The 14,890-nt window shown below is 41.1% G+C and overlaps 1 protein-coding gene across 13 annotated transcripts in view; it reads right to left on the bottom strand.

Annotated features, from left to right (window-relative positions):
• The window catches only part of RIN2 (Ras and Rab interactor 2), a 230,294-nt gene that overhangs the window by 16,282 nt on the left and 199,122 nt on the right, over nt 1-14,890 (bottom strand). For all 13 annotated transcript variants that reach the window (XM_045832679.1, XM_045832683.1, XM_045832680.1 and 10 more), the window contains 2 exons: nt 12,349-12,440; nt 7,947-9,101 (listed from right to left, as the gene is read on the bottom strand). In XM_045832679.1, coding sequence (XP_045688635.1) covers nt 7,947-9,101; nt 12,349-12,440 — 1,247 coding nt within the window. The remainder of the gene's footprint in view (nt 1-7,946; nt 9,102-12,348; nt 12,441-14,890) is intronic.

Genomic DNA, 14,890 nt, shown 5'->3' with positions numbered 1-14,890 from the left:
GCCTTGCTTTCTCACCCCCTGTACAGGCTCCTTCCCTTCCTGTGAACTCAGCATTCTTTTGCCTTTGCCACTGCACTGACTTCGAGAGAACTAGAATTCTCGCCTCCAGGGGAAGCCGTCTGAACACCAGACCTGGAGGGGGGGTGCATGATGTGACCCACCTGCAACTCTCAGTCCAAGGACGGCATGTAGCATGTGCTTGAAAGTGACTGTTGAACTACAGATCCTTTCTTTGGGAGGCTATGTGAAAATTGTTTCTTCTTCTTACCCTTGCAGAATACAGCACGTATGACTCTGGTGATGACACTATCATCCAGGTGTTGTTGGGACAGCCAGCTCCAGTCCTGCAGAGTACCCTGTTGCCCTGCAGGGATGCCCTGTACCTGGCTTTGCTTTATGTATTGTCAGCAATGCATACTTCATCCCATAAATGATAAATGATAAATGATAAAGAATGTTTTATCATTAAAGGTAGATCCCACCAGTCCAGCAGAGATGGCGTCAAAATAAAGATGACTGCTACTGGGTGGTGATTCACTTGTATCATTACTTGTTTTGGTGGGCTTCAAGGAAGGGCATTATAAAAAAGTATAGGCTATATTCATGTGCTATTTTATGTTTAAAATCCATCAGCTAATTTCAGTGTCTTCTAGTAAAAGGACAGTAAAAAAGAAGGCAGGGGAGAAGAGAGACCAATCCTCCTTATAGAAAATTCTAAATAATTTGTGCCCATCTCCTGGCCTCAGGAGGTGAAGCTTAGGTCTACTTTTATCCCTTGAGTGTGGGCAGGACTTAGTTGTTTGCTTCTGAAGAATATTGTATGGAGATAGAAGGACCTTTAATTTTACAGAACAGACACTTGGCAGACTCAACCTTGGACTGGTGATGCAGGGTTAACAACATCAATGTTAAGTCATGTAGACTAGGCATCCTCTGCTATGATGTGACTTCACCTCTGTGGTTGTCCTTTCTCCTCATAAAACAAATGAGAAAGGCAGTGTAGCCACCACTTGAGGTTGTAGGAAAAGCCTGCCACTTGAATCATTTTCAGTCTTACTTGCCTCCTGGCTTGACTTAAGTAAGCTTTTGTTTCTTCATCTATAAAAATGAGGATAATAAATGGGGCCTTCCAAGGCATTAGAAAGATTTAAGGGGACTTTATATATAAAAAAGCTGTGTAAACCATCAAGAACCACACATGGGTGAGGGGATTATAAGGCCTTTCACTTGGTTCTATTAAAAAAACAGTATGCATTTAATATGTAATCTTTGACTCAACAAGAGGCAGGCTGTGAATTTTGGCTTCTAAAAGAAGCCCTGGGCCTGGACAATAAGCAAGAACTTCTACAGTGGACATTGTGCATGAGGTGAGAGGCCAGGAGCTGTGCCTGCACTACATGGTCCCCGTTGAGAGGCTACACGAATGAGGCAAGGCTATGGGTGGGACCCCTGGCTAGTGAGGTCTCCTCCATGCCATGCTTGCCTCACCAAGACAGCCAATCAGAGCCGTCCTTTTGGCAGGAGAAGAGTGCTAGGAAAAGTGTCAAAGTTTTAAAGATTCCCAAGCTTCCATTTAAATCAATGTAGTATTTCAAATGTCCCCTGGCTCATGCTCTCAATTCCTATATCAATTCCAGGTAATGGTAATATTTCCTGCCTAGGAGGTGCTTATCTTTCTTGGGATGGAAGCTTCTTTGGTCAGAAAACACTATAGTACAGATATCTTCATATGTCTTATTTTGTGATGCTACTCCCAACTCTACCTTGATGGTTAGGGCTCTCCAAATTATAGGGCTAGAAGTTCCCATGCGGGGACTCTTAATTCCAGACCTGTGAACCTTCTTTTAGTTGATATAACATAACTGACACAATTTTGATGCCCTAAAATAAAAATTACATAACAAATGATGCCCTATGGGAAAGAAAGATGGTCTTCTATTTAAACTAATTTTCAAAAACAATATAAGCATTCTTTATATGCTGCAAAATCAGTCTTTCTCCTTTCTCTCTACCCCTTGCTAACTGTATAAGGATGTTTGATCCTTCCTGACAATATGGTCACATGGACTTGATCAGAAGTCAGACCCAAAGTTTTAATTGCAACTTGGCATCAATATGCCTCTCTGGTTACATCTCTCAGAATGACTATTTATATTAAAAAGGGCAGATAATAACTCAAGGGATTAAACCAATCTATAAATTAGCAATTAAAAACAAGTCACACTAGATACTAAAGCTTGAGCCAGACTTCCATACTCATTTTTTAAAAAGTGATCTGGAGTAAAGTAGTTGTAATTGTTTAACTCCGAGGAAATTTCCTCAAATCCTTTTTCTTACTCATGCTATGGTCTCTGGTATTTAACCACATTTCAGTATTTCTCTATTGAAAAGACGCAGGCATGTATAAATTGATGTTCTCTTTGAAATATGTGATAATTCAGTTTAAGGATACTTTTCTTCAAATAATTACACATTTTACTATGCAGCAATTAATGAAAATAAAACAGTTGTCTTATTTTTCACTATTGACTTTTATGAACACAAAAAGTTGGCTTTTTGTACTGTTGATAGTCTGAGGTGGACAGTTATAGAAAATCCAGGATAAGTAACACTTTTGGAGTTGCAAAAATTTTGTTTTTCTTGAAATAAGACTTGAAAATAGAGGAATTTCCCAAGATTAATATCAAATGAGAAATAAAAATTATTTTGCTTGAATAAAAACCAAAGCACTAACCACAAAAATGCAATTAGTTTTGCAAAGTGGAGATTTTACTACCAGAAATTTTGGACTCATTTACCATTGGTTGAAAAAGACTGAAGCAAGAGTGGTAAGATGTAAAACTCACCAGTCCTATAAACACATGTTGGAATAATGAGGAATGTCATACCTCATTCCTTGGAGGGACACACCAGTAATGAGTGTATCTCACTCTGTTGATGAAGTTACTGATCTCAAGGCTTTTGAGTAGGACCTGAAACTGTGTATACTTTTTGTTAAAGCATGTGTTTATCCTTATATGTACTACTCTGGAGAGGGGTTGTGTGTGGGGAGTGGATTACTGTCTCAAAAGGAAACATAACACAGTTGTTTGTATGAAAAATAATACATAATAATAATAATACAAGAATAAACTCTATGTTTTGCATACTCCAACTGTAAACCTACTTTTGCCCCACCCTGTATGTGGCCCTGGAATGATCAGAGAACTGACCCACATTGGAACTCATCACATCTTATCCTCGTTGGCTTCATTCTCCAACTAGGAGAGTACAGCTGATGTTAATCAACTAATATTTATTAAAGAGCCGCTAAATGGCAGGGTGGGAGTGCTTTAAAGAGTGGAAGTGCTTTAAAGAGTAATCTAAACAGCCCTGAGTGACGTGGCTCAGTGGGTTGAATGCCAGCCTGTAAAGCAAGGGATTGCTGGTTCAATTCCCACTCAGGGAACATGCTTGGGTTGCAGGCCAGGTCCCCAGTAGGGGCTGCATGAGAGGCAACCACACACTGATGTCTCTCCCCCTCTCTTGCTCCCTCCCTCCCCCTCTAAACATAAATAAGTCAAGTCTTAAAAAAAAGAGTAATCTAAACATGCAAATTCTCCATGATAGGACACAACCATTTAGAGTGACAGGTTTTTTTCTTTCTCTTTTTTTTTTTTAGCTCAGTGGAACTTTACAGGGATTTTTATTTTCTTCTTTATACTTTTATGTATCTTACAAATAATTTTAAGATGAGTGTTTGTTATTTTTGAAGTCAGCAAATGCTATTTCAAAATGAATATCTTTTCATGATAGTATGTTTTTAACTGAATCTTGGCTAATGTGACTCGCAGTCATGTTCTCTCTCTTTTACTTAATTTAATTTATGGGAGTGATATTGGTTAATAAAATTATATCAGTTTCAGGTGTACAATTCTATAATAAATCATTTGTATATTGTATTGTGTGTTCATCACCCCAAGTCAAGTCTTCTTCCATCACCACTTTCCCCCCCTTTCCCCTTTTCTATCTTGCCTCATCCCCTTTCCCTCTGGTAACCACCATACTGTTGTCTATGTCTATGAGTTTTTTTTCCCTTAATCCCTTTACCTTTTTCACCCAGCTCTCTAACTTTCCTCCCCTCTGACAACTGCCAGTCTATTCTTTGTATCTATTATTTTGTTCATTGTATTCCATGTATAAGCGAAATCATATAAAACTTATCTTTCTCTAACTGGCTTATTTCACTTAGAATAATACTCTCCAGGTCCATCCATGTAGTTACCCAAAGGGTAAGACATCCTTCTTTTTTATGGCCAAGTAGTATTCCATTGTGTAAATGTACCACAGCTTTTTATCCACTCATCTATTAGTGGACACTTGGGCTGCTTCCAAATCTTGTCTATTGTAAATAATGCTGCAATGAACGCAGGGGGCATATATTCTTTTGAATTAATGTTTTATGTTTTTTTTTAATCTGTTTCCAGAAGTGGAATTGCTGGGTCATAAAGCAGACTCATTTTTAATTTTTTGAGATAACTCCATACTGTTTTCCACAGTGGCCTCACCAATGTGCATTCCCACCAACAGTGCACGAGGTTCCCTTTTTTTCCACATCATTACCAGCACTTGTTGTTTTTTGGCATTTTTTCATTTTTGAGATTGACTATTATTTCATACTCACCTAGAAAGTGATGACCTAAAGGGTTATAATAGGAACATATGGGTACAGTGACAGTGGGTAAGAGATATTCTGTTTTTTAATTGGCTTTTCTCTTCATAATTGAAGAATCACTCTCTGAAGAAGAGAGATCAGTATTACTTCCATATACTGCACACACAATTGTATTCATATGGTCATTTTTCACATATGAATGATGACTCTAATTCTACACAGGTAGTGAACTGCCTCCTTTAAGATAATTAAAATTATCTTAATTTTAAGTTGGAGATTCTGTAAATGTAGGCTTTAAATTTAAAGTCCCACTTCCTAGTTTGTAGCTATGTCTTTCATAAGTGATGGGAGAGGAGGACAGGGCTAGATTTTCTAAAAGTAGAAAATCCCAACTGGCATTCTTGGAAAGCCTTACAAGCATTAGTAGACACCTGTTCAGAACAAATTTGAGGCATGGAATTCTGGGGATGGCATTCAAAGTGAATTACTTCCCCCTAGGAAGAGAGATGTGGTGAGAAATGAGCAGGCAACAGAGAGAAGACCTGGTATAAACCTAGGCTCCCTACTTACCAACAGGAGAACCCTCTGCAAATCACTTTATATATCTTGGCCTCCATTCATGAATTTGCAAACCATGAACAATATCTACACAAATGTGTCAATTGTGACTTGGTTATGAGCCTGAAGGAGTCACTGTGTTAAGAAGCCTAGAGTAAACTAGTGAGCCCTTCATTCAGAAATGTGTAAAAATAAGACAACTAGACTAAGTCCATTTTATTGTCAGTCCTAATCTAGTAACTTGTACACTTAATGGGATTGGCTTTCTAATAGTTAGGGTCACCCCCTTCCCTCTAACTGGGCTTGTGATGAGTTTCTTAGGTTAACCTTTGCTCTGGTACCCCTTCCTCTTATTTTCAAAAGCCCAGCATATTCACTGTACTTTCAAAATAGAATGATGGTTTCACTGAGGAAGCAACAAAGTGCCTATTTTAACACGAAAGCTTTAAAAACCAAAACAAACATACCAATAAAAAAGCATGGCAATGATTAGGGCGGTCACACCCACATCTCCATAGAGAGCTTTAGTCTGAGATGCCTCAGCAAAGGGTTAGCCTTTTATTACAATTCCCTTAATTTTGTTTTTAATTTAAAATTCTTCTTAAACTGATTTTTAATTGAAATGTAACTGACATATAACAATGTATTAGTTTTAGGTGTACAATATAATTAAAAACATTTTTTTCAATTCCCCTTAATTTCTGGTGAGAAAATATGAATGTAGGCAGCAGAAGGGGGTGAGATTCGAAAAACATGGGCTTTGAATTTGACAGAAGAAAGTGCAAATGCTGTACCTGCTGGTTACTAGTTGGTGTGGCCTTGGCACAGACGACTCCATATGGCAAAGCCCTGACTTTCTTTACTGCACAGGGACGATGCCCATGCCTGCTTCACAGAGGAGAGGCCAGGACTCACTGAAATCACTTGAATTTCATAATAACCTGGCTCAAATTAGGGACTCCATAGATGTCAGCTTTCTTTCTTGTTATGACCTTAGAGTTTAAATTAAAAGCTGCATTTTTTTGGAGCAGCAGATTTGTTTTTGGAGAAAATGAGGCCTTGCACTCCAAGAGCAAATAACATATCTGAACTTTACTTCAGAAGCTGGCGGAAGAGATTCTTGGGACCAGTACTTGGGTTGGTGATTACAACATCAGCAGGGAAGGAAGGGAAGGCCCTTGTTCCCTTGGGAGCCTGTCTCTCTCTGTAGGCTGGTTGGCAATGCTTGCCACATACCTCAGAGCTGACATCAGTGCTTGTCTTGCTCTCCCCCTGGGCCTTCTCAGAGGGAAGCTTCTTGTGTAGGTTTTGGGTCCCTGTTAATATTACATCTGAGCTGGTCTCCCCTGAGAAGCAGGACATAGTGGGATGAGGGGAAAGAGGTGGTCTGTGTGGTTATTTTGATTTGATTTGAAGCCATTTTCAATTCTAAGGCACATGACAAGAGTACATTCCTTCTAGTCTCTCTCTTCAGCAACAGCTCAGCTCTAATCACGCCTGTTGGACCCAGGCTCAAACCACAGAAAAACAAACAAGGCTTTGATTCCTCTGTGAGAAAATCAAAGAGTGCCGAAACTCACTTAAAGGGGAGCGACAGGGGGGTGGAGGGAGAGACACTATTCTCTACCACATACTGTTTACTACTTTTGACAAACAGACCCAATCAGAAAAAAGAAATTTGTGTTTAGCTTTATGAACTGCCAGGAAATGTCTCATAGCTGTTTTGGCTGTTGCTGCCCAGTGAATGAGCTCTCTGAAATTAGTCTTTTAGAGTCAACCTTCTGAAATTAAAAAAAAAAAAAAATCCCTTCAACACTCTTGCCCTGGAAAAACAGATTGCTTGCCAAATTCAAATTTTCCTTGGCCAAAGTAACTACTAATCTAGTCCTTCAATGAGGTTATAAAGAAAGTATTTCCCTTGACTTTACAGAAAATACCTTTCATATGATCTCCAAACTATTATTTATTTTAAAGGTATACAAAATACACTCCCCCCCACCCTTTTTACTCTAGAACAGTGCGTCACTGAATTCTGTATAATTAGAAGCCAACAGGGGGCTACTCTTTTGGGAAATGGGGACAGGGGTTTTTTGGATGCTGGTCAAGTTCTGCTTACTGAGCTGCATACTGTCATCTCTGTGCTTTTTTGAATGTAAGCTATACCTCAATAGAAGGTCCTTCCCAAACAAAGCAGAACAAAACACCCACTGCCTCTGGGAAGACGGTACAATTACCTTTCTGTACACATGCAGCCTGCAGAGAGCCACTTTCAGAAAACACTCAACAATCCTGTCACATACAGAGCACAAAATCAGACAGCAACCAGACCCTCAAAAAGCAAACTCGATCCCTGAACAGAACCATTCTGCAGTTCTCTTCAGTTGCTTCCCACACTTCCCAGCCTGGCATGTAGCAGCCGTGGCAGGTATAAGTGAGACTTACTTTAAGAAGCTAAGTTTCCAATCAGACTGGGGAGAGGTGGAGTGTGCTGCTGTTTTGAACTCCAGGGAAGTCTTCATTCAAGCTAACACAGACTGCACTAACCTATGAGGTTACTGTATTTTATATCTATATCTATATATATATATATATATATATATACACACACACACACACACACATACATATATATATATATATAAATAAAATAAGGCACTGACTTGTGAAGTTACTGTAATATATATACATATACATATATACACACATATATTTATATATAAAATAAGGTACTGACCTATTTGGTCTTCAGGGATCAGTGACTCGATGGGGGGATCCAGCTCCGAGCTCTGAGACAAGTAGTTCTTCACCTGGGTCATGAACTGTCTGATGGTCTGTAGCATGTCTGTACTGGACACATGGCACTCCTTGTTCTCCTGCAGAAAGCTCACGTAGTCTTGCACCAGGCAGCCGAAATAGGTGCACTTGTCCCGCGACAGCTCCGAGATCCTGCGGACCATGCGCTTCTCGGGGGTCATGAAAGAGCTGAACACCCCACTCATTTTGCGTAGCTGGGACTTGACGAGCTTGGGCAGCACGAAGGAACTGTTCCTCTTCTTTTTGGACTTGATGGGGGGGGGCATGGTCTCCTGGTCACTTTCATCTTCGTAGTCCTCCAGGCTGCTGTTGGTGTCAGCCTCATAGCCAAACAGAGGCATGCTGCGGTCGAACTCCAGCGAGTCTGAGGAGGAAGTGGAAATGCTCATGTCGCTGAGCCTCTGTCTGCCTCCATGCCACGGGGGCCGTGATTCAGAGCAGGCGGGCTGGGCCCTTGTGCAATCCCTCAGGGCTTCTGCAGGCGGGGCACCACCTGGGCTGCCAGCTGTTCGGGACTCCTGCTCCTGCTCCAGCTCCCGCTCCTGCTCCTGGCCCTGGCAAGGCCGGCTGCCGGTCAAGGTCTTTGCGCTGCCTTCTGCCTGAAGAAAAGAAGCCTGCTTCTTCAGCCGGGGTGGCGGGATGGGGGTTGGTTTCATTCCAAGCAGAGCTACGTTCCCATGTTTGTTATGGTTGACTGTTTCTGGCATGCTCGCTAGCGTTTCAGTCCTGGACAGCTGAGGGCTTGTGTGCAGACTATTAATAGCGGGTGGCGGGGGCCTGGGTGGGGGTGACCGAGGCCTCTCAGTGCCATTCGCGTTGTGAGTCCTTGTGCACGGCCGCTTCAGGCCTCCACTGAGGTCCTGGCTGTGCACTTTCAAGAAAAGAGGATTAATAAAACACAGGGCTCCGTTGGTCTGGCTGCACTCCAGCTCTGAAGGCGTCCGGGTTTTTATAGAATGCACTCCATTTATAAGGCAGAGCTGACGGGAGGCAGGACAAACACCGTCTGAGGAGACAGTCCTATGGGGAGGTGGAGGGTTTGGGGGTTTGTTGTCAGCTGGAGAGCTCCAAAAATCTGAAAGTCATTATCAGTGAACACAAGAATGTAAATACAGTACACTTGGATCATTCCTTCACAAATTTAAAACAGCATTTTCATGACGATGCTTGTCTTTGGAGGGGTAGGCATTTCACTTGGTTTTCTTTCTTTTTTTTTCTCCCTGCTTTAACTGTGTTACTGGAAAGGGTAGAAATGCTGCCAGGCCCAGCTGTGGACTTATAGGAAGGCTCCTGGGGCTTTCACCTTCCAAACCCTTGAGAAATGGTTTGGCAAATGTTCAAAGCCAGCCTGGCCTTTTCATAGGTGAGGAAAAAAGAACCAGCTACAGTTCTTTTTTTACAGTATAGGCTTGGAAAAGGCCATGGGGCTCCGCAACTCTACAAAAATCAAGCCCAGTCTCAAAGCAAAAGCACCCTTCCCAATCTACTTCTCGGGGGTGCCCTTCACAGGGGGCCTAGCAGTTCCCCTTTAACAAGCAGGACCAGCAGATGGGCCTGAGGGATGTTACACAATCTGCTTGGGGTTTTACATGTTCAGCATTAAAACCCCAAAATGAGGAAAAAATATACTCATAGGTCCCATCAGCAAAAACAAGGACAGCAAACTTATGCAAATGTTAAGTCCAAGTTCAGGCATTTATCTTTGTCGTTTGCTGCCCATCCTTCCCAAATCCTAGAACCTCCTCACCATGGCTATACATACTCAGTACTCTATGGAGCAGTGCATGTTGCTATTGCAACTATACTGCCAGTGTCCCTTTTTACAGATGGATATCAGCTTTCCAAGCAAATTGAGGGGGGCACTAGTGGTAATAAATGTCTGTTGTAATTTCCATTTGGAATAGGTCATTGTCTGTCTATGGCTTTGCCTTGCTGCGTTTGCTTAAAATGTATTTCTTTCTTATGGGCCTGGAATGGCTGGTCATGGGAACCTGAGGTGAGACTGATATTGGGAGAACTTGCTGCTTTGTCTGTGGTGAAAACAAGCCTGACATTGAGGCTGTGTCACCTGTTTTCTCTCATCTTTCCTTTCCTTCTCTCTCATTCTGTGCTGTCTGTCCAACACGAGAGCCAACAGTTACCTGTATCTAGTGTGCACTTGAAATCCAGCTAGTGCAACAGAGAAATTCAGTTTTAAATTTTATTTAATGTTATTTAATTAAGATCTAAAAACTGATGCTCAATCCAGTTACAGGAAAACTTTTGAGTAGGTTTGGAATTTGGGTATGTGAATCTACTTTTCAACTATAAATTTAATGAAATCTAAATAAAGATTATGCATTTCTCATGAAAATTTACTGCCTAAAGAGATGTGTTGTAGGATAAAATACATACTAAATTTCAAACATTTAGTATGAAAAAAAGAATGTAAAATATTTGATTAATATTTTAATATTGATTATATGTTAAAATAACATTTCAGATATATTTAATTATAAGCATTAATTTCACCTGTGTCTTTTAAATTTTCTTTGATGTGGCTACTGGGAAACTAAAGATTACACACTGGCTGGCCTTATATGTAGTTCTATTAGCTAGCGTGGATCTTGGTGGAACTGTTCCCACTGCCTTTGGGTCCTCCTTAGACTTCTACTGTCATCACTGAAAGACTTTATAAGGCTTAGCTTAGTACACTTAGCTCACAGGTGTGCATTTTTTCCATACAGAATATAAACCTGGGTGGTGGGAGAGGAGATGGACACAATTAACCTTTGAACCCTTAGTCTGGGGCACAGTGCCCGCCACATAGTGGACCCTTCAGAAATATTTTTTAGTTGAACAAATAAATGAGGTATAGAATTTAAAAAAATGTTGTCTCTTCACAAAATGGATAATGTGTACATTGGCAATTATGAGGTGAATATATATTAATTAATGTTAACTACATTTGCTTCTGCTTAGTGGTTACTAGAACAAGCTATTTTTGCCTTTATCTTTGCAGGGCACGATCGCTGTCCATTACACTTGAGTACTTCAACCCCAGCACAAAGCACACACTTCCTGCTGTATCCCAAACCAGGAGTTATGGGGACAGAGGGCACCTGAGAAAACTGAAAACTGATACATGTCTTCAAGGGGTCTACTGTCTAGCTGATTATATGAACTTAAATTTAGGAACTATTTAAAATTCTCTTCAAAGGTGTATAAAACTCAGTTTGTAGGAGATGGCAAAACATTCATACAACTCAGATATTTTTACCAAGATTCTGTTGCCCAGTCCTACTATCCAACTGCCTATCAGAGAGGCCTCAGGCACATGTGATAATTTTTTTGAGGCAATTCAAGATTCAGAATGGAATTTGAATCTACCTCCAGGCTTCCTACAAATTATGCAGGCTCCCTTGGCAATGATACCTCCTTCAAAACAAGTTTACATTAACAGAAAATAGGCCAAAGGGGGAATACATATATTTGTATTTCTTGGGTCAAATATCACAGTTTCTTAGGCCTTAGGAATCCTGGCACTTACACTTCAAAGTGGCAAACTTCCATTCAAATACTATGGCCTGGCTGTTTATCTGAAGACTGAAGCCCTACAATCTTAACAGAACTTTCCCTTCTCATCCAGGAGGAAAAGTTTTTTTGTGAAAGTTAAACCCACATGAACTCCCTAGGGCAGTGGGACAAAGTACAACTGGGTGAACTGTATGTCCTGATCCACTGTCAACCACTGTCCAGCAGCATGGTGTTGGGTTTATGGACATCAGCGAAGAGGCAGGAGAGGGAGCAAGGGCCCAGCTGGCCAGTGCAAGGAGATGCACGGCAGCATAAGGGACGCGGCCCAGAACACCAGGATTGGAACTGAACAAGAAAGGAAGTGCAATAGGTGTTACTCTAGATGCCTGTGCCGTCAGATTCCTCTAAGCACAGAAGTGCTGTCATGCCTGTGTGTTCCTGTGGAACCAAACTGATTCATAAGAGAGGCGCTATGCTGGGTTTCTCTTTCTATCAAGCACTGCCTTTTCCCAGCAAGATGCCACGAAGGGAAAGAAATAACACATTATAGAAGTTTACATTAAATTTGGACATTCTTGATAACTCAAACTCAAAGATGCTAGTATATGGGGGTTACCCAGACAAACTGAAGACTGGTTCAACATCTGACTTAGAAAAGGACTCTTAGAAGGTGTGATTCAGGGACCTCTGAATCCCCCTGGACATGGGGATTATTTTTGATGTTATGATGTATCATCAGCCAGCCCAATGTTGACTTTCCTCCATGGATTCATTTCGAAAGAGACCTGGGTGGGGCCTTCACTTACTTAGTCCCAGCTGGGCTAGTTCTTCAAGCTGAGCCTCAGTCTTGGCTGTTGAAATGGCATAAGGCAACTTCAAGGTAAACGGCAGAACATCCCTAATTTTTCAAAAAAGAGAATGTTTGTAATTACATGCCATGTTTCTATCTCTTACTTTTATTTCCATCCCAGAGATGTTTCATTTTAAACTATTTTAAGTAGACATCAAATCATGCCTAACTGGAACTTATCTTTACTGGTGACAGGACCTGTAAGGTTACAATTTCTGTCCGTTTTAACATACCCAGGACAGGCTGAGAGACAAGCCCACATGGTTTCAGTGAGGACTAGATTTCCTTCCTGGTTAGCTAAAATGTACCTAGAGTTAATATTGGAACAATCAGATATGTTGGTGGATCTGTCATAGACATAAACATTATTACTAACTTGCTAGATACTCTGAATGTTGGACCCCAGTTCCCAGGGCAGAAATGTACAATCCTAAACCAACATTTATTATCCCATTGCCTTGCACTTGGCAGATTCTCAATGAATATTGAGATAAAACTTCCTCTTCTGTTTTAGGGCAGTGCACATGAACCTAAGGGGTCTTGTTATACTGCATACTCTGACTCAGGAGGTCTGGGTAAGGCTGGAGATTTGGCATTTTTGCCAAGCTCCCACGCCATACTGCTATAACTGTGATCACACTTGGAGTAGGAATACAGATCTACAGGACCTCGTGCAACAACCCGGTCCCCAAGCAGCATGACATCAAGTGTAGACTGACAAACACTCACTGCAGCATCATAAGCCAACAGGCCCAACAAGAAAATGCTGAGCTGGCACCAGGCGCTTCCATTCCTAGGGCATATTGTCACCCCTAGTAAATGCATGGACCACAATCTTCTGCTTTCTCAGAAAAAAAAGGGCAGGCTTAATAAACATTTGTTCCTTTTCACCATGCTCTAAGCATTGGTGAATTCCCCACAGGGCTCAGCACAATGACTTGCCTGATACAGACAGGGAGAAAGTATGTTCTGAATAAGTGAATGAAAGAATATTCCATAACAATAGTTATTTTTTTTAGTGGTGGTATTGGTCTGACAATGAATTCATTCATTCAGCAAATGTCTATAGTCATATGTGATGTGGCAGGCACTGTTCCAGGTGCTGGGGGAAAAAAGACAAATTACCCACCTGCATGAAGCTGCATTCAAATGGACACCAACAGACAACAATTATGCAATTATAGAACATACGAGAAGGGGATGTGTGCCATGGATAAAAATAAAGTGCAATAGGGGAATAAGAAAGAGTGTTCAAGTGTGAGTGGTGGCCAGGGGAGGCTCCATGAACAGGTAGCATTTGGCTGAAGATCTAAAGGTAGCCAGGGAGTAAACTGTGAGGAAAAGAACTTTCCAGGCAGATGAAGCAGCAGGTGCAAAGGTCCTAGGGTGGGAGAGGGTCTGACATGGATGAAGAATATCTAGGGGCCATGGTGGCTGGGGTGGAGTAAGTGACAAAACTTGGAGCTTCTGCCTGTGTTTTGTCTACGTAAGCTGCCCTGAAAACTTCTATTGAAGGGAATAACTACACCAAATTACTTGTCATTTACAATAAGATTAGGCAACATTTTAGGCTGCATCAGATTAAATCTGGATGACTGACAGTTTTGGAACTGTGAAGCTGTTGACAATGAATGCCAAACAAGAAATGCCAATGAAAAAAGCAAAACATGAATAAAATGTGATAGTGTCACAAGGGCTCTAACATACTGCTAACAAAAATGCTGAGAGTTGGCAGTCAGGAGGTTCCTCTTTCCTGGGGTGTCAAGTCTGGGTCACCTCCTGCTTCCAGAAGACTCTTTCACCTGCCCCCAATCATAGTGAACACCTCCTTCTACTTGTCCTCTCACATCTGTTCTAGATGAAGCAGGTGGAGCCTCAGGGGATGGCAGCATCTGTAATAGCTGCTGCCTGGCCCCCAGAGACACAATGACCCTGATTATAATCTTAATGAAGATCAGTGGTAACCAGAACTTTGTAACACCAAAGTGTCATGCAAATATATGTTTTTATGACTTTACCAACTTAATTAATATCTACTTTCATGAGACAATTTTGGGGAAAAGCCACATACAACAAAACCAGCCTTTGTTTATTTTAAGCTTTTACCTTGCCCATTGCAGTACCTGGAGCCTAAATATCACATGATTGTTTTGGTTTTTCTTAATGACATATATGACAGGAAACCACACCTGCCACTTGCTAATTGGTGGTTTTAGACTTTAATCTACTAGCAAATTAGATGTTGTACGTGAGTCATCTATACCCTGTTAAGAAAAGGGGCCCTGATTCTAAAACTTGCCTAACAAAATAAATCTGTCTTAGGTACAAACATTTCACCCAAGAGTTTTAGCACACACATAATCTAGATTTATTTTTTAACTTTGCTCTATATATCATATTGCTAAAGGGAAGGAGACTAACTTTACTGAACACCTACTATTGCAATACATCAAGCACCTTACCTCATGTTGGGCTCACATACATCCTGAGAGGAAACT

The sequence above is a fragment of the Phyllostomus hastatus genome, unplaced genomic scaffold (genome assembly GCF_019186645.2).
Source record: "Phyllostomus hastatus isolate PE091 unplaced genomic scaffold, TTU_PhHast_1.1 phas_contig_17, whole genome shotgun sequence".
NCBI lineage: Eukaryota > Metazoa > Chordata > Mammalia > Chiroptera > Phyllostomidae > Phyllostomus > Phyllostomus hastatus.
The sequence above is the reverse complement of the archived record's forward strand: the minus strand, read 5'-3'. Positions and strand labels throughout refer to the sequence as shown.